General features: G+C 50.2%; 4 protein-coding genes and 3 non-coding genes across 17 annotated transcripts in view; 3 read left to right on the top strand and 4 right to left on the bottom strand.

The window, feature by feature from the left end:
- The window catches only part of Rpl3l (ribosomal protein L3 like), a 12,580-nt gene extending 859 nt beyond the window's left edge, over positions 1-11,721 (bottom strand). Inside the window, exons 1-8 of one of the 3 annotated variants that reach the window (XM_029557754.1) lie at positions 11,467-11,721; positions 8,541-8,733; positions 5,843-6,011; positions 3,857-3,992; positions 2,409-2,595; positions 2,159-2,319; positions 1,873-1,974; positions 173-268 (exon numbers count right to left, since the gene is read on the bottom strand). In XM_029557754.1, the coding sequence (XP_029413614.1) occupies positions 173-268; positions 1,873-1,974; positions 2,159-2,319; positions 2,409-2,595; positions 3,857-3,992; positions 5,843-6,011; positions 8,541-8,580 (891 nt within the window). In that variant the 5' untranslated portion in view covers positions 8,581-8,733; positions 11,467-11,721. Of the gene's footprint in view, positions 1-172; positions 269-1,872; positions 1,975-2,158; positions 2,320-2,408; positions 2,596-3,856; positions 3,993-5,842; positions 6,012-8,540; positions 8,734-9,125; positions 9,180-11,466 lie in introns of those variants that run through there. The other 2 variants (XM_008856224.1, XM_029557753.1) reach the window with 2 other exon arrangements.
- A 124-nt stretch (positions 11,722-11,845) lies between these two features.
- On the top strand, positions 11,846-14,734 carry Ndufb10 (NADH:ubiquinone oxidoreductase subunit B10). The gene is made up of 4 exons (XM_008856225.3): positions 11,846-12,089; positions 13,955-14,093; positions 14,222-14,361; positions 14,562-14,734. Exons 1-4 carry the CDS (start codon positions 11,942-11,944, stop codon positions 14,663-14,665), a joined length of 531 nt encoding a protein of 176 aa, XP_008854447.1. The 5' UTR covers positions 11,846-11,941; the 3' UTR covers positions 14,666-14,734.
- A 35-nt stretch (positions 14,735-14,769) lies between these two features.
- Rps2 (ribosomal protein S2) lies at positions 14,770-16,846 on the bottom strand. The gene is made up of 7 exons (XM_008856232.3): positions 16,724-16,846; positions 16,392-16,571; positions 16,222-16,311; positions 15,919-16,026; positions 15,322-15,655; positions 15,012-15,103; positions 14,770-14,891 (listed from the first exon to the last, which is right to left on the bottom strand). The coding sequence occupies exons 2-7, from the start codon at positions 16,566-16,568 to the stop codon at positions 14,811-14,813; spliced, it is 882 nt and encodes a 293-aa protein (XP_008854454.1). The 5' UTR covers positions 16,569-16,571; positions 16,724-16,846; the 3' UTR covers positions 14,770-14,810.
- On the bottom strand, positions 15,173-15,306 carry LOC115068134. Its single transcript, XR_003847511.1, has one exon. It is a non-coding gene; the product is annotated as a small nucleolar RNA SNORA64/SNORA10 family (small nucleolar RNA).
- Positions 15,731-15,862, bottom strand: LOC115068133. Its single transcript, XR_003847510.1, has one exon. It is a non-coding gene; the product is annotated as a small nucleolar RNA SNORA64/SNORA10 family (small nucleolar RNA).
- A 22-nt stretch (positions 16,847-16,868) lies between the features above and the next one.
- Positions 16,869-21,287, top strand: Rnf151 (ring finger protein 151). 9 transcript variants are annotated; one of them, XM_029557761.1, is made up of 6 exons: positions 16,869-16,990; positions 17,216-17,300; positions 19,147-19,214; positions 19,590-19,735; positions 20,008-20,104; positions 20,529-21,285. In XM_029557761.1, the coding sequence occupies exons 3-6, from the start codon at positions 19,164-19,166 to the stop codon at positions 21,153-21,155; spliced, it is 921 nt and encodes a 306-aa protein (XP_029413621.1). In that variant the 5' UTR covers positions 16,869-16,990; positions 17,216-17,300; positions 19,147-19,163; the 3' UTR covers positions 21,156-21,285. The 9 variants fall into 9 exon arrangements, with proteins under 9 accessions (XP_029413621.1, XP_029413618.1, XP_029413623.1 ...); XM_029557758.1 differs by having other exon boundaries at positions 19,052-19,214; positions 20,529-21,284; XM_029557763.1 differs by having other exon boundaries at positions 19,052-19,214; positions 19,671-19,735; positions 20,529-21,283.
- On the top strand, positions 17,027-17,154 carry LOC115068130. The gene has a single exon (XR_003847508.1). It is a non-coding gene; the product is annotated as a small nucleolar RNA ACA64 (small nucleolar RNA).
- Positions 21,288-21,654: the final 367 nt, after the last annotated feature.

Raw genomic sequence — 21,654 nt, forward strand, 5'->3', positions numbered from 1 at the left:
AGAATGGAGGGCCCTATCTCCTGTCACTTCCAGTTCACACCAGGAAGGATTCGCTCACTCTGACTCCAGCCAGACCCCTTCCTTTATGTTCCCACCACTCCCCTACTCCCACTGCAAAACAGGCTGAAGAAAGACAGGTTACTGAAACCCACTACCCAGCTGCCATGCTGACCTTCCTCAGCGTGATTACTCTTTTCTTGGTACCCGCAATGCAACCTTTCAGCATAACGAAGTCATTGTTCACTTCCCCATAGTGGGGGAAGCCGCCCTACAGGGAAACAGATCAAACCAGGCCAGGTACAGGGAAACTGAGTTAGGGGGTAGTTGGGAACCCTAAAGTTCCCCACACAAAACTGAGATGGGAAGGAGCCTCATGCCCAACCCCCAAGATACAGGGGTATCACTGAGTGATACCACTCAGTGCAGCATCTGAGTCACATATTAAGTCCTTCTCCTATCTTAATATCATTTAACAGTCTGCATTTTTGTAGAGGGGAGATACAGAAGCTCAGAAGTTTGGGGTTGCTGGACATGCATCTGTAATTCCAGCACTTGGATGGATGATGCAGGAGAATCATTTTGAGTTCAAGGTAGTGTGAGGCCAGCCTGGGCTACAGAGTGAGTCTGTCTCTGTAGCTCAATTGGAAGAGTGCTTGCCTAGCATGCATGAGGTCCTGGGTTTGAACCCCAGCACTGCCTTAAAAAACAGGCTGTTAGCTGGGTATAGTGGCACACGCCTTTAGTCCCAGCACTCAGGAAGCAGAAACAGGTGGATCTCTGTGAAATCGAGGCCAGCCTGGTCTACATGGTGAGTTCCAGGCCTGCTTAGGCTACAGAGAGACTCTATCTCAAAAAGAGCCCCCCCCCAAAAAAACCCTGGCTGTGGTGGCATACCCCAGTGGTCTCAGCACTCAGGAGGTAGATGCAGTAGGATCAAAAGTTCAAGGTTGCCAAGCGTGGTGTTGCACGCCTTTAATCCCAGCACCGGGGAGGCAGAGGCAGGCAGATCTCTGTGAGTTCGAGGCCAGCCTGGTCTACATAGTGAGATCCAGGCCAGCTAGGGCTACAGGGAAACCCTGTCTCAAAAAGACCAAAAAAAAAAAAAATAGTTCAAGGTCAAGGTCATCTGCAACTACATAGGGAGTTTGAGGTCATCATGGACTACAGAAAATCCTGTATTTAAAAAAAAAGGGGGGGGGTGGTAAATGATACATGCCTTTAATCCAGGCAGAAGCAGGTGGATCTGGTCTACACCAGCTAGAGCTACAAAGTGAAACCCTGCCCCCCGCCCCTAAAAAAAAAAGAGGGGCTGGAGAGATGACCCAGCAGTTAACAGCACTTGTTGCTCCTAAAGAGGACAAGGGTTAGGTTTCCAGCACCAAAATGGCAGCTCACAACCGTCCATAACCCCAGTTCCAGAGATTCTTGTGCTCTCTTTCTGACCTCCAAGGAAGACACTCATGTACATAAAAAATATATTTTAAAGCAGCAGCTTCGAGATACTTGCTTCAGATTCCGTGGCTGCTGGCCTCTGGCTCAGGGCTGTTTCCCAGGCCACCAAAAGAGCTGCTGCACCCATGTCCTCATGACATAGTTTGAGTACAGTTTCCTCACAGCAGATGAGGAGGGTGTAGGAGCAGGCAAGGATTGGGGCTGCTAAGTGGCTGCTCACTGGCATATCAGTCCTCCCATCACTGCCCACCTGCCAGGACTTTGTCCCTAGTATACGTGGGGGGGCGAGGGCCATCTAGCTGTGGAGCATACATAGAGCTCTTGGGCAGAGTAGCACCTGCTGGGACTGGGGCCTAGCTCCCATCCACCCGGCCCCTGCCATACCAGGCCCACTTGGCCAGCCTGGCCACCTAGCCTCACCAGTGGTGTAATAGACTTGTCAGTCACATCATAGCTGGTGGACGCATTGTTTTTGACCATCTTCCCATCTTCCATATGTATCCCCTGGCCAATGCGGTAGATCTACCAGGAAAACAGAGCACAGTGGGGACCAAAAGTGGGTTCTGGAACCAGTTGCATGGCCACACTCTCAGAACACATGCTCAGACCCAGGAGCTAATGAGGGCATTTCAAGAACCCAGTCAGTGTTTGAGTCATGCCTCCCAACACATAAAGCTCTAGGGACTCCTCAGGACCATGGACACACCTTCTTATTGAGCTCTGTACGGTGGTGGTAACCCTTCTGCCCAGCTCGGGCAATGGAGCAGCCCACTCGGGCAGGGTGCCAGGCGCCAATACAGGCCACTTTTCGAAGGCCCTTGTGGGTCTTCCTCGGCAGCTTCTTGGTATGCCATCGGCTAGTGACCCCTGTAGGCAGGAAGGACTGGTAACTGAGAGGCCACTCTAGCCCCCACTAAATATCTTTCCCTGGAGCCTATGTCTCCATGAAGCCCTACCTTTGACACCCCGGCCCTTGGTGACAGCAATGACATCAATCACCTCACTCTGGCTGAATACACTATGTACAGGCACCTGCTTCTCCAGCCATGCCTGGGCCCAGGCCACCTTCTCAGCCACAGTGCCTCCATTCAGCTGGATTTCCATGATGTGGGCCTTCTTCTGCCGGAAGGGCAGCAGCTTCATCTGCAGGGCACAGGAGGGAGGTCAGTGATTCAGAGATGTTCACAGCCCTTCACCCCCACACCTGCAGGTGGCTGGCCAACTGGTAATGTTAAGTCTTTCCCACTTGTATTTATTCACAGAAATTCTCATGCCCCAGCCACATCCTGAGTGCTGTACAGCACAGACTGAGGCAGACAAGATTCCACATCTCAGTAGAGTTCCACCATCTACTTTAAGAACAAATAGAATGTTAAATAAACTCTTGGAGTGGGTTGAATGTTCTGATGGACTATGGGCAGCACTTCAGATAGAGTGGTCAGGAAAGAGGGGCCTCTCTGAGGAGGTAATACCAGTAACAGGAGTCACTAGGTAAAGATCTAAGTGTGTTTTAGACAGAGGAAGCAACATGTGAGAAGGATCTGTCTCAGGGAAGATCTTGGAGAGTTGATAGGACTGAAAAGAACCCAGTATGGTCATATGGGAGCACGGAAGGTAGCAGAGTCACACAGGTATAGGGATGAGCACCAAATTTCTTCCAAGTGCAGGTATAATGACTATACTACCCAGCAGGGCTCTGGCTGCTATTAGCACCACAGGCTAAGAAGACATATAGGTGGAAGCAGACCTGTTAGATAACAGCATAGTGTTCAGCAAATATTTATGGAGTGCCTCCTGGATATCAGGCTTGTGGTAGGCCCTGGAGCCCAAAAGGGAATTAGGTGAGTGTAAGCCCTGCCTTCATGACCCCTGGAGGTCAAGTTGAACATCAAGCACTGACTTGTTCACTATTAACTGCAAGTGTTAAGAGTAACTGGGGTGTCTGTATTCAGAGAGCAGGTGGGGTGCCACGGGGAGCTGGGGTTTCCATTGTGGTGCCTAGGGAACCCTTCCCTGAAGACAGAATGCCTAGGAATTTTCCAGAATGAGGATGTTAGTTACTTTTAAGCCAAAATCAAGCTGGATCCCAAGTGTAGTCAGCCCCCCACACTGAACATTTGGTCAGAGACTCAGGTCCTTCAGGACATTTGGGGGTCTTTGCTGTCCACAGGGCATGCCAATGTCCTATATCTGTTGATGACACTAACATAGCATCCTATGCCTGCAACCTTTCAACTCTGGAACAGGAGTGGCCGGTCAGGTGGCTGGCTACACTTTGAGCCTGTGCCCAGCACTGGTACTATTTTTAAGCTGACATTTGACAGGGCAGGGCTCTTCGCCTGGGAGGTGGGGGATGGAAGAAGGTGCCAGAGCTAAACAGGCTGAAGGTGGGGGCTGGGCTGACCTGGGTATGGACAATGACCCGAATGACCTTGCAGTACTTCTTCATGGCTGCAAAGTCTTTCTGGAGCTGCTTCTTGCCGTCGGTGTCTCGCCACTTCTTGCAGGCTTTGGTGAAGGCTTTCTTCTTGCTCTTGTGCCTGAGACACACACAGGATACTCAAGACCCAGCCAGGTGACTCCCTGGTAGTCCTGCTTGCCTTGAACCACCCCACCCCACCCATAGCCCACCAAGCAGGAACCCTGGTCTAGCCCCCACCCTGGGGGCCTGGGCTGCTTCTAGTAGCCTTTTTTTTAAAATCATAGACTATCTTTATCTCTATCTTTATTTCTCTCTCTCAACAGCATCCTACTGTTTTTCCCAGGCTGGCCCAATACTCCAAATCCTCCTGTCTCAGCCTCCTGGGTGCTAGGATTACAGGTATGTACCCAGCAGTAAGCTGACCTCTAAAGTCTGCCTCAGATATGGGACAAGGTGAGCAGATGTCATTGCCTCCAGCTAGGTAGACACCCTTCCTAATTCTCTCCAGAGCTCTGAAACATGAACCCCATTCTAGAGATGAAAAAGCCAATGTTCCCAAGAGCTAAAGTCTGGGATGCGGGGGTGGGGGGGCAAATTCATAATATAAACAGTAAAAACAGCACTGCTGGAGCTCTTTCATCACTGCCCAATGGGGGATGCTCTACATCCATTACCCATCCAGTCCTCACTGCCCTTCATTCCTCATCCTGTTTTATAGTGCAGGGATGTAAGAGGTCAGCCAGCTTGCCCTTGGTCATACAGCCTTGTACTAATGCTGGGGCCCCTATTTATCATCTACCATAGAGAGTCAGGGGTGGACCTGTGTCTGCATAAGATGTTGGGGGGTGAGGTTCCCCAGGCAGATGTGCCTTCCCTTTCAGGACTTAGTGCCACAGAATTTCAGAGGCCTGAAAGGACCTTTCTGTGTAAGAGCCTCCACCGCCCGCCCCCCGACCCCCAGCAGCTGGCCTGGCCTGGAATTCACTATGTAGACCAGGCTGGCCTGGAACTCACAGAGATCAGCTTGCCTCTGCCTTCCAAGTGCCAGAATTAAAGGTGGGTGCCACCACACTTGGCCAATGTGTAAGAGCCTCTTAGTTGGTTCTTTTTCTTTTTACTTTGGCTGGTAGGAAGCTCAGAGTCAAATTTCATCAAATTAGCCCATTGAATTTTTTTTGTGTGTCTTTTTTGAGACAGAGTCTCCCTGTAGCCACAGCTGGCCTGGATTCACTATGTAGACCAGATTAGCCTTGAACTCACAAAGATCCACCTGTCTCTGCCTCCCAAGTGTTGGGATTAAAGGCATGTGCCACCATGCCTAGCTTTCTTTTTTATTTTTTGAGACAGAGTCATATCACTATGGAGTTTTAGCTGGCTAGAACTCTCTACATAGACTAGATTGGCCTAGAATTCACAGAGATCACCTGCCTCTGCCTTTCAAATGCTGGGGCCAAGCCTAAAAAAAAATTTTTTTTTTTGGTCTTTTTGAGACAGGGTCTTCCTGTAGCCCCAGCTATCCTGGAACTCACTATGTAGACCAGGCTGGCCTCAAACTCACAAAGATCCGCCTGCCTCTGCCACCCAAGTGCTGGGATTAAAGGCATGCACCACCATGCCCCGCTACATTATTTATTTAATGTGTGTACACATACCACAGCACACATGCCACAACCCAAATGTGGCAGTTAGAAGAAAACTCAATAGAATCAGTTCTCTCCTTTTGCCTGATCCCAGGGATCAAACTCAGGTTGGCATGTTTGTTAGCAAGCACCTTTATCCTCTGGACCATCTCAGCAACCCAACCCTGAGAATTTGAATATTTGCTTCCTCTTTTCCTCAATTTCCTTCCTCAATTTCCTTTCCAGCCTTCTAATACATACTCCTGTGTGCACTACACACACTTTCCTGCCTTGAGAAGGCTTCTCCTCCTTCCATCACTCCAGCACAGAGCTGGGGATAGGACCTTACCAGTCTTTGTAGAAGCGGCGGCGGCACTCATCACTGAGATGTTCAGCAAAGATGGTCTTGAAGCTCCGCAGGCCTCGAGGGGTGGCCACATAGCCTACCACACCCACCACCACCAAGGGTGGTGTCTCCACAATTGTCACCGCTTCCACCTCCTCTCGCTTGGAAATTTCTGGTTGGGACCCAAGGACAGGATGTAAGGGAATCTCCTGAGGCCTTGGGGAAGGGAGTAAGAAGCCAGCCACACAAGACAGGCCAGGAAACAAGGCTATCTTGCAGGGTGTAGTTGGGCCACCATAACTTTTGGGGGGGTTTTTACTTTTTTCTTTTGTCTTTTTGAGACAGGATCTCCCTGTAGTCCCAGCTGACCTGAACTCACTATGTAGACCAGGTTGGCCTTGAACTCACAACAATCTGCCTGCCTCTGCCTCCCGGCGTGCACCACCATGCCCGGCTTTTTTACTTTTAATAACTGTAAATTTAGTTTTGTTAGTGCTAGAGAGTCCTAGAAACCCATGATTTCATGGGTATTAGTGCTTGGTTAGTATGGGTTTCATCTTGAGATTTTGTTTGTTTGGAAGGGGTTTGGTTTGATTTGGTTGTATTGTTTTGTTTGTTTACAGGCTCTTGCTATATAGCCCTGGCTAGCCTGTAACTTGCTATGTAGACCAGGCTGGCCTGGAACTCACAGAGATCTGCCTGCCTCTGCCTCCCAAGGGCTGGGATCAAAGGGGTACACCACCACACTCAAGGTTTTGTTTTTTTTTAAGGTAGGATCTCATGTTGCCCAGGCTGGCTTTGAAACTGCTGTGTAGCTGAGGATGGCCTTGAATTCCTGATCCTCCTGATTCCACTTCCCAAGTGTTGTAATTATATGCATGAGCCAACATGCTTGGTTGAAATATATATTCTAGCTGGGCGTGGTGGCGCACGCCTGTAGTCCCAGCACTTGGGAGGCAGAGGCAGGAGGATCTCTGAGTTCAAGGCCAGCCTGGTCTACATAGTGAGTTCCAGGACAGCTGGGGCTTACAGGGAGACCCTGCTTCAAAAAGACCAAAAATAAATAAATAAATAAATAAATACTCTAAAAATGAAAGGAAGGAAATTGAAAAAAAGGGAGGGAGGAAAGGATTGAGGAAGGAGAGAAGAAAGGAAGGGAGGGTGAGAGAGAGGGAGAGAAGAGAAAGAAAAGATGGAAGAGAAAGAAGGAGGGAGGGAGGAGAGAGAGAAGAGAGGGAGGGAGAGAGGGAGAGAGGGAGAGAGGGAGGGAGGGAGGGAGGGAACCTGTGTAATAGGGTGGAGAGCAGAGTGTTGCCAGGAAGCTGGGGAGAGCCAGAGTAGACTTGGCTATATAAGGGCAGCCTAGTGCCCCACAGAGCAGGGTTGTTGGGCACCTGGACAGAGGAAGCAGGTACATAAATTCACACAAGTGACCCATGAAAGCATGCAGAACTGAGGAAAGCTGGGTATGTGGCACATGCCTGAAATCCTAGCACTCAGTAGACTAAGACAGGATCACTTTCAGCCTGGGCTATGTAGTAAGATCTTGTCTCAAAAAAAAAAAAAAAAAATCAGGTTTCAGGGCTGGAGAAATGGTGTAGGAGGCTTGGATTTTATCCATATCGGTAGCATAGCTATTTCTCATACCTACATGTACATGTACAGTTATCCTATGACAAAATGAAAGAAAAACTAAATATATGCTGTACAGTCAAAAAGGTAGACACTGTGGAGGAGGTTTGATGAGATCACCCACCTTTTTATATTTTTACTATCTTATTTTTAGCAGTGCTGGAGATTGAACCTAGGACTTTGAGTATGTAAGGTAAACACTCTACCACAGAGCCACATCCCCAATTCTTTTAGTACCTTTATTTTTTTTAATATTTTATTATTTTTATTTTATGTGTATGAGTGGTGTGCCAGCATGTAGGTAAGTGCACCCGTGTTGTGCAGTGCCCACAGAGGACAGAAGAGGCTGTCAGATCCCCTGGAACAGGAGTTACAGACAGTTGTTAGCTGCCATGTGGGTGCTGGGATTCAAACCTGGGTCTTCTGCAAGAACAGTGAGTGTTCTTAACCACTGAGCCATCTCTCTAGCCCCTTAGTACCTTTATTTTATTTATTTATTTATTTTTTGTCTTTTTGAGACAGGGTCTCCTTGTAGCCCCAGCTGTCCTGGAACTCACTATGTAGACCAGGCTGGCCTTGAACTCACAAAGATCCGCCTGCTTCTGCCTCCCAAGTGCTGGGATTAAAGGTGTGCGCCACCACGCCCAGCAGTACCTTTATTTTAAGACAGACTTTCACTAAATTACCCAGGCTGGCCTCAAACCTGCAATCCTCCTGCCTTAGCATCCTGAGTAGCTGGGATTACAGAACTGAGCCCCACAAGGGTACCCACATTTGAATACCAATTTGTCCACTTACTAAATACCTGGGGCTAGTTTTCTAGCTTCTCCATGCCTCAGTTCCTCAGTCTTAAACTACGAATGTCAGAACCCCTAAGAGGCATTGCCCACGGTCAGGGCTTGACAAGGTTCATTGCTGATCCTGCTTGTCTTGAGGGCAACTCCCCTGGACAGGACCTCATCTTTTTGGGGACTGTGACCCCTCCTGGACCACAAGAGCAATCTCTGGCTCCTAGCATCTGGAAGATTCCATCCCCCACTCTGCCTTGTGTCCCCCTTCAATGACTCACTGAGCCCTGGGCGATGCACCTCTCGGAGGGTATGGGTCATGCCAGCCTTATAGCCCAAGAAGGCTGTGAGATGCACAGGCCGGCTGGGGTCATCCCGAGGCCATGTCTTCACCTTGCCCCGGTGCCGCTGGCTCCTCTTGTGGGGCAGAAAGCCCAGGTGTCCATGGCGAGGAGCAGAGAACTTCCGGTGGGACTGAGGGTAGGAAGAAGGGAGGAAGTCAGTGCTGAGGTTTCTCTCTGGGTGACTGCAGGATGATCCAGAACCCCAACCCACCCGAGGTGGGCTAGAAGCCTGAGGCAGAGGTCCAGCCAATCCTCAGTGCCACTCCATCTATCTACAGAACAAATGGTGGAGATTTAGGGATGGGGGTCTCTACACCCATGGGCTTCCTGTCTCTGTGAACTCAACCTGGCAAGACCTAGGAGGATCTAAGACAGTAAAGTAAAGGGGCAAGTGAGGTCTGTCCACCTCTAGGCCCAACAGCCCAGCCCTGACCCTTTGCTGCCTCTTCAAACTTCCCATATTTCACAGCCCCAAGGACATTAAGGAACCCCCTCCCCTGGGTATAGCCCCAGCCCACTGACCATGGCTGATTCCCTGCAAGTCAGGAAGGGGCCTCCCCACCAGGCACCAGAGGTCGAGTGATAGGGCCAAGGCACCCAGCTGCCAGATCCCAGATTTAGCTCTGGCGGATACCTCAGTCAGCCCCTGTGGCCAGCATGGCCTTTGGTGCCAGCAGCAAACCTGGGAGGGGTATCAGATGGGCAGCCTGCAGTCAGGACACCTGGAACCAGGACTAGCATTTCTTTCCTCTGTAGTTCTGGAGCTGGGTGACAACTCTTCAAGGACAGGACCACTGTGGCCTGACAGGCACAAGGTGCCCTAGATTAGAGGGATTTGGGGACTGCTGTTCTCAGGCTGCAGACAAGAGGAAAGTCTGAGTCTGGTAGAGGAGTCTTCTAGTCCTGAGAGCTGTCAGCTGGACTTCTTGGTGGGAGTTGAGATGGGTGGGGCTGACCTTATCACCATCAAGATCAAGATCAAAGCCAGCATGGTGGCACAGGCCTGTAGCTCCAGCACTTGGGAGGTGGAGGCAGGCAGATCTCTGTACATTCAAGGCCAGCCTGGTCTACATAGTGAGTTCCAGGATAGCTGGGGCTACAGGGAGACCCTGTCTCAAAAAAGACAAAAAAAGAAAAAATAAAAGATCAAGATCAGACTTCTGGCCTTAACACCCTGGGACTAATGAGCATTTACATGTATGAATTTACTTTTTTCTATTTGTTTTTTTTTGTTTTTGTTTTTTTGAGACAGGGTCTTATGTATCACAGGCTGGCCTGGAACATGCTATGTAGACAAAGATGGCTTTGAACTCCTGATCCTACTACCTCCACATCCCAAGTGCTGGGATTATAGATGTATACTACTACTATACCTGGTTTATACTGTGCTTGGAATCAAGTCCAGGGCTTTATGTATGCAAGCATTCTGTCAACCGAGTTACATCCTCAGCCCTACCTTTTTCTTTTCCTTTCTTTTTAAAGAATGTTTTATTTAGTTTTATTCTATGTTTATGAGTGCATTGCCTGCACTCAATATGTATATGAGTGTACCTGTGTCGTACAATGCCCCAGAGGTCAGAAGAGGGCATCGAATTCCCCTGGAACTGGAGTTAAAGACGGTTCTTGGGCTGGAGAGATGGCTCAGCAGTTAAGACACTGACTGTTCTTGCAGAAGGCCCAGGCTCAAATCCCAGCACCCACATGGCAACTAACAACTGTCCATAACTCCAGTTCCAGGGGATCTGACTGCCTCTTCTGTCCTCCGTGGGCATTGCACGACACGGGTGCATTTATATACATGCAGGCAATACACGCATACACATAAAATAAAATTTAAAAAAAAAGACAGTCCTTAACTGCCATGTGGGTACTGGGAATTGAACCCGGGTCTTCTGCAAGATCAGTCAGTGCTCTTAACTGCTAAGCCATCTCTCCAGCCTCTGCCCCCCCCCCTTTTTTTTAGATAGTGTCTCACTGTGTAGCCCTGGCTAGGCTCAAATTCATAGAGATCCACCTGCATATGCCTCCTGAGTGCTGGGATTAAAGGTGTGTGCCACCACATCTAGCTGCTTTTTGTTTTGAGAAAAGTCTCACCCTGTATCCCAGGCTGGACTTGAACTCATGACAATCTTCCTGCCTCAGCCTCCCAAATGCCAGGCTTATAGTCATGAACTCACATATCTGGCTCCCCAGGCTAGTCTTGAACTCAACTTAAGTGATCATCTTTTTTCCTTTCTTTTTTGAGACAGGCTGTCCTTGTAGCCCCAGCTGGCCTGGAACTCACTATGTAGACCGGGCTGGCTGGCCTTGAACTCACAGAGATCCATCTGCCTCTGCCTCTGAAATGATCATCTTGCCTCAGCCTTATGTGTAGCTGTGACTACAGGCTTGCACCATTGTGCCTACTTATTTTTCAATCCCAAGATTCTATTGTTATATGGTTCTGTAGCTGTAGAATCACTGAGTACCCTAAGACAAAGATATTCCTCAGAGAAAATGGATTCTACATTAGATACTAAGATTCTATGCTTAAAAAAAATGTTAAGATTCATGGGTCTGACTTCTGTGTCACAAGCTGATGTTTCTGTAATTCTAGATGCATTGAATCCCTATAGCTGATAGCTCTATGTCCTCAGTCTCCAACTCTGGCCAGGCAGTGACCGGCACTTGGATGACAGACAGGTGCGATATCAGATATTGGCCAGTGTAGTGGGGCACAGAACTTGGGACCAGAACAGAATCTTCAGAAATAGGGCAAAGCACCCTGTGCCAAGAATGGGAACTGCTTTTCCCTATGGGCCACAGAGGGTTAAGTCCTGCCAATCCCTCTGCCAAGAGAGACCCCCAAGCTCACTGTACTCACCAGCACATGAGGGGCCCAGGCACAGCCCAGATCCCCCAGCAGACTAGAGGGTTGGGCAGTCCAGCAGGCCTTCCTGGAGTAGGGCGGACGTTTACACCAAACGTGTTATTTATTATTTATTGGCCTATTTGTTGTGTGTGTACTCTACCAGCCTGTGCTCTCCATAGTGCCAGGCAATCAGTGTTCACTCTTCTTTCTGCAGCCCTTAGTTGTAGGCCCAGGTCAAAGCATTTCTTGGTTTCCTGGCTTCTGTCCAACTAAAGCAGGCGGAGCCCACCGGTGCGATAGCGCCGGATGCCACAAGGGGGCTCGCATGGCGAGCTACAGTCCCGTGGTTCCCTGCGACACCCCCAACCTCGGCGCCGACGCAGCTGCAGCCCTTCCGCGCAAGCGTAGAGGTGCCTGCGTCCTCCGCAGGGCAAATTAGTCCGGACGTCGGTTGAGGTGGAAGTCCGCGCTGGGCGCGTGTGCAGCCATGCCGGACTCCTGGGACAAGGATGTGTACCCTGAATCCCCCCGCCGCACGCCGGCACCCTCGCCGAAGACCTCGCTGCCCAACCCTATCATCTTCTTGACGAAGGCCTTCGACCTCGTCGTGGACTGGCCCGTGACCCTCGTGAGAGGTACGGGGCTCGGATTACGCCCGCCCTACGGAGACCCCCATTCCCCTGCGAATCCCGTGTTCACTTCCCGTCCCCCGGTACTACTGTAAGCTGCATGCCGCTGCTCCGCACCCAGAGTCTCAAGTCTCTTCCCTTGACCCCCATTGCACCCGGAACACCCTCTGCGGTACCTGGAACCCCTTACCCGGAACACCCTAAGCCCTCACCTCTTTTTGCTTCCCCACTGTACCCGAACCACTTTCTAGGACCTCCCCTCGCCCCCGCTGCACTCTGGGACAGTTGGCCTCTTGGGACTCCTTCCTCGTCGTGATTCTTTCTCGGCCTTAAACTGAATCCCTTGGTTGCCCTCTGCCCCCACCCCCACCCCCGACCTCACTCAAACGTTACTGGTCGGGAATCTAGCCCATTTGCAAGGTGCTTTGCTTGGTGGGCACCTGTAGGCGGTTAAGAGGCTTTTGTTGACATGGACAGGTTTGTTGTCCATCTGCATTCCCTCAGGATGCATTAGTTTCTTTTGGGTCACAGTTCATTCACCACCCGTGCAAAGTTATAACGACCAACTTACCTTTCTGGTCTCGGAGAATGCTCCATTCATCCCTTTGTGGTCCTGTTTGTTAGCAGCATGGGCAGCAGCTAGAGCACGTTGTTCATTCAATTAGTAGCTTATTCAGCATTTGGGATGCAAAGAATGCTAATTTTTTATTTTTATGTGTTTGCGTATATTGCCTGCATGTAGGCAAGTGTACCCGTGTCGTGCAATGACCGCGGAGGTCAGAAGAGGCTGTCAGATCCCCTGGGACTGGAGTTGCAGGCAGTTGTTAGCTGCCATGTGAATGCTGGGATTCGAACCTGGGTCTTCTGCAAGAACAACCAGTGTTCTTAACCCCTGTCATCTCTCCAGCCCCAAGAATGCTAATTTTTTTTTTTTTAATTTTTTAATGTGTATGAGTGTATTGCCTGCATGTATGTTGAGTGCACCCATATCGTGCAGTGCCCACGGAGGTCAGAAAAGGACGTCCAATTCCCCTGGAACTGGAGTTACAGTACAGACTATTGTTAGACGCCACATGGGTGCTGGGAATCGAACCCAGGTCCTCTCAAGAACCACCAGTGCTCTTAACCGCTGACCCATCTCTCCAGCCCCTCAGAACATGCTAATTAGCTTCTTTTTTGTTTTGAGATGGTCTCCCTGTATCCCCCAGCTAGCCTGGAACTGGCTATGTAGACCAGGCTGGCCTCTAACTCATGGCCTGCTTCTGCCTCCCAGGTGCTGGGATTAAAGGCGTGTTCCACCATCCTGGTTTGAGTAGCTTCTTTATTCAGCATTTCAGCTGGTTTGCTTTCCCTCTTCTCAGAGTTGAGGATCTTATAGTGATAGTGGTTTCTTTGTTCAGACATCTCTGTTGTCCAAGATAACATAGCAAATCCTGTGTCAGCCTCCAACTAGCTTTGACTACAGGCACATGCCACTGCCCTTGGTTTACTGGGGGTCCTTGGGTTAGGTCAAAATCTGCAAACCAAATTTCCAAGGGTCAGGTGTAGTACTGCAGTAGACAGCTCCCTCTGTTGTAGCATCTGAGAAGTCTTTTCTGTCTGGATGGTGCTGTCCAGCTGTTTACCAGTGGGGAGCACTGTGCCCAAAGGGATTGAGTCTAGGTTGTATTGGTGACTCCCTATAGGGACCTCCTTGTTAACTCAAACCGTGTGCTGTAGAGATGAGTCCAGCCATCTTGAGGTATCCAGTTCATCACAGAACTCTGTTGACCGACACTGAACAGTCCAACTACCTATTTATGTAAAAGGTGTACTCCTGGGCTCCAAAACCAAACCAACAGGCCATTAAGTTTGAGTTGTCTTCTTTGCAGAGTTCATAGAGCGGCAGCACACCAAAAACCGTATTTATTACTACCACCGGCAGTACCGTCGTGTGCCAGACATCACAGAGTGCAAGGAGAATGATATCCTGTGCATCTTTGAGGCCGAGATGCAATGGAGAAGGGACTAGTAAGTGAGAAAGGGACACTGGCTACAGATTCAGTGGGATAGCTTCCTGGTAAAGACCTGGGGCTGGGGGAGACCCCTAGTCCTTCCACTGTATTCTTGGGACAGCCACCCTTGTCCTGTTCTTACAGCAAAGTTGACCAGGAAATCATCAACATCATTCAAGAAAGGCTCAGGGCCTGTCAGCAGAGGGAAGGCGAGAGCTACAAGCAGAACTGTGCCAAGGAGCTGGAGCAGTTCACCCAGGTGGCTAAGGCCTACCATGACCGCTGTGAGTGACCCCATAACTTGGCTTTTCCCATATAGCTGTGGGCACACTACCTGAACCCGCAGTGAGACCCTTCACACCCCAGACACCTTGAGGGTGTATGCCTTTGGGGAGGGGGTGTATTGCTTTCTACTTACATACTTGATTTCCCTAGGCAAGTATGACCTTGCTCATGCTTCTATCAAATTCTCCCTCTCCTCCAGATTATGACTTGGGGGCCCATTATTCTGCCAGAAAGTGCCTGGCAAAGCAGAAGCACAGGATGCTGGCAGAGAGAAAGGCTGCTAAGGAAGCGGCGGCGGCCTGAATCCCACAATTTTTCACTATGACTCAAGATTGCATTGCTAAGTGAAATAAAACAAGTGCACTGCCTGTGTTTCTGGTGTCCTGGTCTCAAGACAAAGACAAGCCTTAACAGACTTAATTCACTTTATTTTTCTCATATAAAAACCCTAGGTAGTAGCCACAGCTGGAGCCTGGGTTCTCTGCACAGAGACTCTGGTGTGGGTCTTCACAAGATGATCTGTGAATTCCTGAAAAAAAAAAAACAAAAAAAACCCACCCAATGGAGTTTTTACTAGCATGCCCCTACCCTCTTAGGTATATAACCAAAAAAATGCTAAAAAAAAAAAAAAAGCTGGTTCAAGCAGTACCTGATAGGGAGACTTGGTGAAGACAGTCTCTTTCCAGAGGTCAGGGGTCAGATAGCTGTAGGTCTTAGAGATGGCATCAAAGGTGGCCTTGGCTGGAGAACAAGCACAAGGGTTGGCTGGTGGCCTGGCTTAAAATCCCTCCCACTCCCAAAATTAAGAGAAGCTGTCACACTCCTAGGAACAGGAAAGCCACTTTGGGGCGGGTCTGTCGTGCATTAGGAGGGCCTTCCTCTCTCTCCCTAAAAATACCTAAAAACACACTGGACCTGTGTGCTCCAGTGGAGCTGAAGAGAGGCTATAGCCAACCTACCAAAGTTACCCAGGGTGGCAGTGCAGCCCCTGGCTGATGTGTAGCAGTCATCAATACCCGCCATCATCAGTAGCTTCTTGGGCACAGGAGCAGAGACAATGCCAGTGCCTCTGGGGGCAGGGATGAGGCGCACCAGCACAGAGCCACAACGGCCTGTCACCTTGCAGGGGACGGTATGGGGCTTGCCAATCTTGTTTCCCCAGTAGCCTCTCCGAACAGGGACAATGGAAAGCTTGGCCAAGATGATGGCCCCTCGAATTGCAGTGGCTACCTCCTTGGAGCACTTAACACCCAGACCAACATGACCATTGTAGTCCCCAATGGCGACAAAAGCCTGCAAAGAGATTTGCAGATTTGTATGAGGTGGCTGGTGCTGCCAGTACTGACACATTAAAAAAAAAAAAAAAAGAACTGTGGAGTTCTTCTAGGCAAGAGAGGCCACTATGAGGCCAATCCAAGGTCCTGAAGAGCTCTTTCCTCTCTCTCCCGGTACGAAAGTTACACAGGTGAAACCAAGTGTAACTATGCAGAGTGAGAGAGGTTTGTTCGGCCCTTATGATACTAATAGTCCAACCTTTCCAAGAACAACCCTGATACCTTGAACCTGGTCCGCTGGCCAGCCCGGGTTTGCTTCTGCACTGGCATGATCTTTAAAACCTCATCCTTAAGAGATGCTCCCAGGAAAAAGTCAATAATCTCGGATTCCTGTAACAAAACAAACTTGTGAAAACCACGAAGTTGCTTCCCACCACGTCTAAGAGCCTACTCGTAATCGAGTCCTCACCCCCGGGCAATAATTTCGGATCACTCAAGGACCTCTCCAAACATCCTGAATTGTCTCCATGCAGTCGTGCAGAACCCCGCCCAAACGTTGCTCCTGCAGCTTAGTCCACTTTGTACCTTAATGGGCAGGGAGAAGAGGTAGATCTCCTCCAGGGACTTGATCTTCATATCCTTGACCAGACGGCCCAGCTTGGTGACTGGAATCCACTGCGGGTAAAGGACGACAGTCAACGGAGCCGTTTCCGCGGCACCCACCCAGGCCTACCCGGCCTACCGCCCACTCCTACCTCCTTGTCTTCAGCTTTGCCTCCACGAGCCCCACGGCCCCGACCGCGGCCTCGACCGCGGCCCCGACCGCGGCCCCGTAGACCGCTACCAAATCCTCCACGGAAGCCGCCGCGGCCTCCCAAGCCTGGGCCTCCGGGTCCTCCGGGCCCTCCCGCTGCACCGGCGTCATCCGCCATTTGCTATGGAAAAAGGCAAAATACAAGGAGCAAGTCAAAAGGACGGTGGGCTCCGCGACCGCCTACACGGAGGTCTTCAGTCCTAGGGGGATGGCCGATGTCCACCGATTTCCGCTACAAAGACCTTACTCGGCAAATAAGACAGAAAGACTCACGTGTTTCCCGAGGAAGAAGAGCGAAACCTCACGGGAGGGCAGCTTTATGGCACTCCAAGCACCGCGAGAGCTGGACTCCTTTCGCAAAACGCCTGCAAAAGGCTGTAATTGACTCCGCGTTGTCCCGCCCCCACCGCTCTCTGCGGGCGCCTGCGCACTGGCCTGCGCCCTGGCGGGACGGGCCCTGCCCGGAAGCTGCTATAAATACGTGCGTCACCGCTTGCTAGGCCTTGGGTTCCTTTCGGTGCGCGGCGCTGAGGTTTTCAGGTAGGTTGCATCCCCAGGCCTCCGGGATTAGCCGGCGTTTGTTGAAAATCATCTCTGGCCTTGGTCGTGGCCTGGGTTGAGATTCGGCGCCCAGAGCCACCAGGGGCCTCAGCTCACCGCCAGCTGCCACGATGTAGGAGGGTGAAACCCAGGCCCCCACAAGCACCTTCGCGCTGCGGTTCTTGAGCCTTTGGCCTCGGTCCTAACCCTGTCCTTCCTTCGCAGGTTCCACTGTAACTGAAGGCCGCCGCCCGGAGTGCAAAAATGGAAGGATTTGGTTGTCCCCATTTCTCAAATTAAATTGTTTCCTGTAACGTATCTTTTGGGGGGCCCCCGCCTATCTGGTTGGAAAATGCATTTGTCCCTACTATTGCAGGGGCGGGCCTTAGAGTTTCCACCAGATCTGCCCATCTTTTTTTTTTTTTTTTAAACCCCCTGGGGGGTTGTAGTGGTGGATGTCTTGCAGTGTCAGGAGGGCTAAAACTGTGCAGTTTACTCGCCAGTCTCTCGAACTCTACATGAGCTTCCAACTCTTTGAGGCACAGGTAGAATTTGGAAGTTTAGCATGTGACAACCTAAGTGTATGTGTGGTCCAGCAGGTAAAGTATGCTGAATGAAGGTCAGGGGAGCAAACCCCTAACAAGGTTGATAGAGTAGAGTATAGCCTTTGAGTTTTCAGTGCTTTCTGGACAGTGTTGGGTTCTTTTAAATATGACTAGTGGGGCTGGAGAGATGGCTCATGAGATTAAAACTGCTTGCAGGGACCACATTTAGTTATCAGCATCCATGTGGTGACTCACAACCATCTGTAAATCTCTTGGAAACCCAACACCCTCTTCAGATTTCCCTCAGGCACCAAGCATGCACGTGATATACATGTAGGCAAATACTTGACATAAAAATTAATCTGGAGGGGCTGAAGAGATGGCTCAGTTAACACCAAGGGATCTCAACACCCACATGTCAGCTAACAACCATCAGTAACACCAGTTGCAGGGGATCTGGGGCCCTGTATGACATGGGTGCACTTACATGCATGCAGGCAGTACACTCATGCACATAAAAATTTTTTTGAAATGATAATGGTGGCTGGAGAAATGACTTAGTGGTTAAGAGCACTGGCTGCTCTTGCAGAGGACCCAGGTTCGAGTCCTAGCACCCACATGGTGGCTTAAAATCATTTGTAAGTCCAGTTCAGGGGATCAGATGCCCTCTTCTGACCTCTAAAGGCATTTCACAACAGGAGTGCACTTGAAATGCATGCAGGCCATACACATGAAGTAATTTTAAAAAGTGAAAGATCATGGGCCAGGCATGGTGGCACACGCTTTCAATCTCAGCACTTGGGAGGCAGAAGATCTTGGTATGATCACCTAGGCTGAGGTGAACTTGCAAATACATCAATGATGTACCTATGGGGAAGAGTTTTGCATTTTCCTGAGGAGGCACATCTGTTCACCCCAGATAGCGCACCAATGTCAGCCAAAGTAAAATTCCAGCTTGGCAAACCAATGAGTTTATTGGACATACAGAGCATGGGTGAGGGGTTACTAACAGATATGTGGGTAACCCCAAAACACCTACTTCACTAAGTCTCATCCTACCATAGATAACTTGCACTGGGGGAGAAGAGGAAGGAGTGAGACTCACGAATGTCAACAGCTCCATTACTATTACCTTAGGCTTTGTATTCTGTGACTATCTGGTGAAGATAATCTCTGTTCCAATATGGACATCACACTGGGACGAAAAAGTCCTACTACATGTATCCCCCAGCTGTTACTTCCCCAAGGCCTTCCTTACAGACACATTGGCCTGTCTGAAAAAGAGGGTTTTTAAATAGGATGAGCCACCAACTATGGGATTTGAGGGATGTTAGTGAAGCAAACAGGTGAGTCTTTGTCTCAGTCCCCTGAGCTTTGGACCACCTGGTGGAGTCTCTGTGATCCTGCTAGCCTAGGGGAACCAACCTTTATAAGCTTGGTTCTTTCTTGGATATAGGCTGTCAGACACAACCATAGACTGATCCTGAGTTGAAGCTACCCTACTGCTCACTTTCAGAGGGGTCAGCTAAGGTTAGGTGGCCATAAGGTCCCAGTAGATCCTGCACCAGAGCTATGATTGGTCCAAGCTGGACAATGCCACTGTGATGTCAGCCCACACAGGTTATGAAATGAAGGCTCCTGAGCCCTGGGCCTCAGTGGAGCTGCAGACATTGGTCATGGTAAGACCCTGATCTCTTGCCTCCAGCTAAGATTTGTATCCACATCCAGCTACCTATCCAGCTGTCCAGGAATGGACCCTATTCTGAAAGCGGATAATGACAGCCTCTTTATGGGATATAAAGCCTTTTGGAAGGCTCTAGCTGGGTCTGACTTGGAGCCATCCCAGCTCTTCCATCCAGTTTGGATTGGTAATCTTGGAGGAGTTAGCCCCTACAGATTGACCTTTAAAATGGGTACTAACCCCTGCATGCTCTGTTCTCATGTAGTCTGCCTTCCCACCCCAAAACTGTTATGTCTGCTGGGTATGGACAGTATGGAGATGGGGCTTGGAGCTTGGTCCCACTCAGGCCCTAACACTGACCTGAACTTTGCAGAGTGGTGGTTATGATATCAACCTCTTTGCCAACCCTCCTGACTGCAACTTCTTGTGTTCTGTCTGTCATGGGGTTCTCAAGAGACCAGTGAGGTTGTCATGCAGCCACATCTTCTGCAAAAAGTGCATCCTCCATTGGCTAACCAGGTACCACTGGGAACCCAGGAGGGCAGGGTTGAGGGCTGGGGGTCAGTTCTTATGGCCAAGCAGAGAAAGTGCCAAACACTGAGTCCCAAAAGCTTTGTCTCAGCTGCAAAATCTGGGACACTAAAGCATGTGTGTGCCCTCACTCCCTGGTGTCTGAAGTCCCTGGCCCCAGCCAGGACTAGCTGGGTCACCCCATAAACACTTGCCCTGGGAGGTATATGACCTCCACTTGTCCCTTCACTCCCAACACCTCTACTCATGCCTCCTTCCAGACAAAATACCTGTCCATGCTGTAGAAAAGAGGTGAAAAGGAGAAAGATGGTCCATGTGAATAAACTCCGGAAAACCATTGGCCACCTGCATGTCAAGGTAGCTCTGAGCATCCACTCCCATTACCCTTATGGAGGTGGGGCAGAGCCAGGAGAAGAGGCAACCTTTTCTCAAATAGAACCAAATGCAGCACCGGGGTTATACACCTGATGGCTCTACCACTTAGCTGCTGTGTGACTTTGGGCAAACTACTTAACCTTCTGGAGCCCACAGAGCTTCAGATGTAAAGTGGGAATTATAGATGAATTTTAAGGGATGAGGGTCTGGTGTGTTAGCCATTAGTCTTCAGTCCTCTATTTTACAAGATGAAGAAACTTGGAATCACAAAAGCTTGGGAGGCTTTCCAGGTCACATTTATTCTTGGTCAGTCGATGTCATGGATTGGGGATTTCATGGAGGACCCAACTGGTGACAAAGTGCCTGACATGGTTTAGCTAACATTGAACTTTCTGGTACTCCTCAGTGCAAGAACGCTGTAGCTGGCTGCTTGGTGACATGCCCCCTGGCTTATCGAAAGGAGCACCAGGACTCATGCCCATTCGAGTTGACGGACTGCCCCAATGAGGGCTGCACTGCACAAGTGCTGCGAGGCGTCCTGGCTGAACACTGCCAGTATTGCCAGCAAGGTGGTCAGCACTGCTGCCCCTCAGGCCGCGGAGCCACTCTGGCTGCCTCAGAGCATGCACAACACAACTGCTACCATGAGTTGTGTGACGCCTGGGGCCAGTGTCACGAGCGCAACCGGACCCTGCTGCTGAGCCTGCTGGGGCATGTGCGCCGGGTTCACCGCACCACCAACTTCATCCGCAGGCAGCTGGCTCAGCTGGGCAACTTCTTGGAGGATGATGCCCTGCTCCTGAGTGCCCACACCCAGGAGGCTGAGGTCACCCCAGAATCTGAAGTGTGGGAGGCACAGGGCCAACGTGGTCTTATAGAGGAGTTAAATAAAGAAGCCCTGACCTGGCCCACTTCACCTCCTCTGCACCTGCTGTCTATGTGCTGCTTTCCACTTGCTGTTGCCTTTGTCACCCCTGCTTACCTTCCATATCTAACACTGACCTTTCTCCTTGGACTGTTCTCAGATATTTAATGACTGGAATTCCCTGATTTATTCATTTATCATGATCCCCACTCATGCACTAACCACACCTGCTGAGACACAGAAGCAAGCACTTCCAAAAGGCTTTTTTCTTTTTCCTTTTTATTTTATTTTTTCTTTGAGACAGTCTCCCTGTAGCACTAGCTGGCCTGGAACTATGTAAAGCAGGCTGGCCTCCATCTCAGAGAGATCTGCCTGCCTCTGCCTCTGGGAGTGCTAGGATTAAAGGCAAGTGCCACCACACCAGCCTCTAAAAGCATTTTAAACATCTTAGGCCAAAAGGCCTGAGTTGAGAGGTGGCTCAGTGGGTAAAGGTGCCTGCCTGATGACCTGAGGTGAATCCTGGGACACAATATGGTGTAAGGAGAAAACCTACTCCTGAAAACTGTCCTCTGATCTCCACACATACACCATGGCTGACGCTGGGCACATGCACAAACACGATAAAAGGTAGCCTGAGCCGGGTGTGGTGGTGCACGCCTTTAATCCC

This window comes from Nannospalax galili, unplaced genomic scaffold (genome assembly GCF_000622305.1).
Source record: "Nannospalax galili isolate Female #2095 unplaced genomic scaffold, S.galili_v1.0 scaffold668, whole genome shotgun sequence".
NCBI lineage: Eukaryota > Metazoa > Chordata > Mammalia > Rodentia > Spalacidae > Nannospalax > Nannospalax galili.

Bases quoted from the DNA above. Each gene is read 5' to 3' on its own strand.
- Ndufb10 (XM_008856225.3), top strand. From the start codon at position 11,942: ATGCCGGACTCCTGGGACAAGGATGTGTACCCTGAATCCCCCCGCCGC. The intron at 12,090-13,954 runs GTACGGGGCTCG...TCTTCTTTGCAG, and splicing joins GCCCGTGACCCTCGTGAGAG to AGTTCATAGAGCGGCAGCAC. The intron at 14,362-14,561 runs GTGAGTGACCCC...CCTCTCCTCCAG, and splicing joins TAAGGCCTACCATGACCGCT to ATTATGACTTGGGGGCCCAT.
- Rps2 (XM_008856232.3), bottom strand. From the start codon at position 16,568: ATGGCGGATGACGCCGGTGCAGCGGGAGGGCCCGGAGGACCCGGAGGC. The intron at 15,656-15,918 runs GTATCAGGGTTG...ATCTCTTTGCAG, and splicing joins GCCAGCGGACCAGGTTCAAG to GCTTTTGTCGCCATTGGGGA. The intron at 15,104-15,321 runs GTAGGTTGGCTA...CTTGTTCTCCAG, and splicing joins TGCCACCCTGGGTAACTTTG to CCAAGGCCACCTTTGATGCC.
- Rnf151 (XM_029557755.1), top strand. From the start codon at position 17,446: ATGTCTTGCAGTGTCAGGAGGGCTAAAACTGTGCAGTTTACTCGCCAG. The intron at 19,736-20,007 runs GTACCACTGGGA...GCCTCCTTCCAG, and splicing joins ATCCTCCATTGGCTAACCAG to ACAAAATACCTGTCCATGCT. The intron at 20,105-20,528 runs GTAGCTCTGAGC...GGTACTCCTCAG, and splicing joins TTGGCCACCTGCATGTCAAG to TGCAAGAACGCTGTAGCTGG.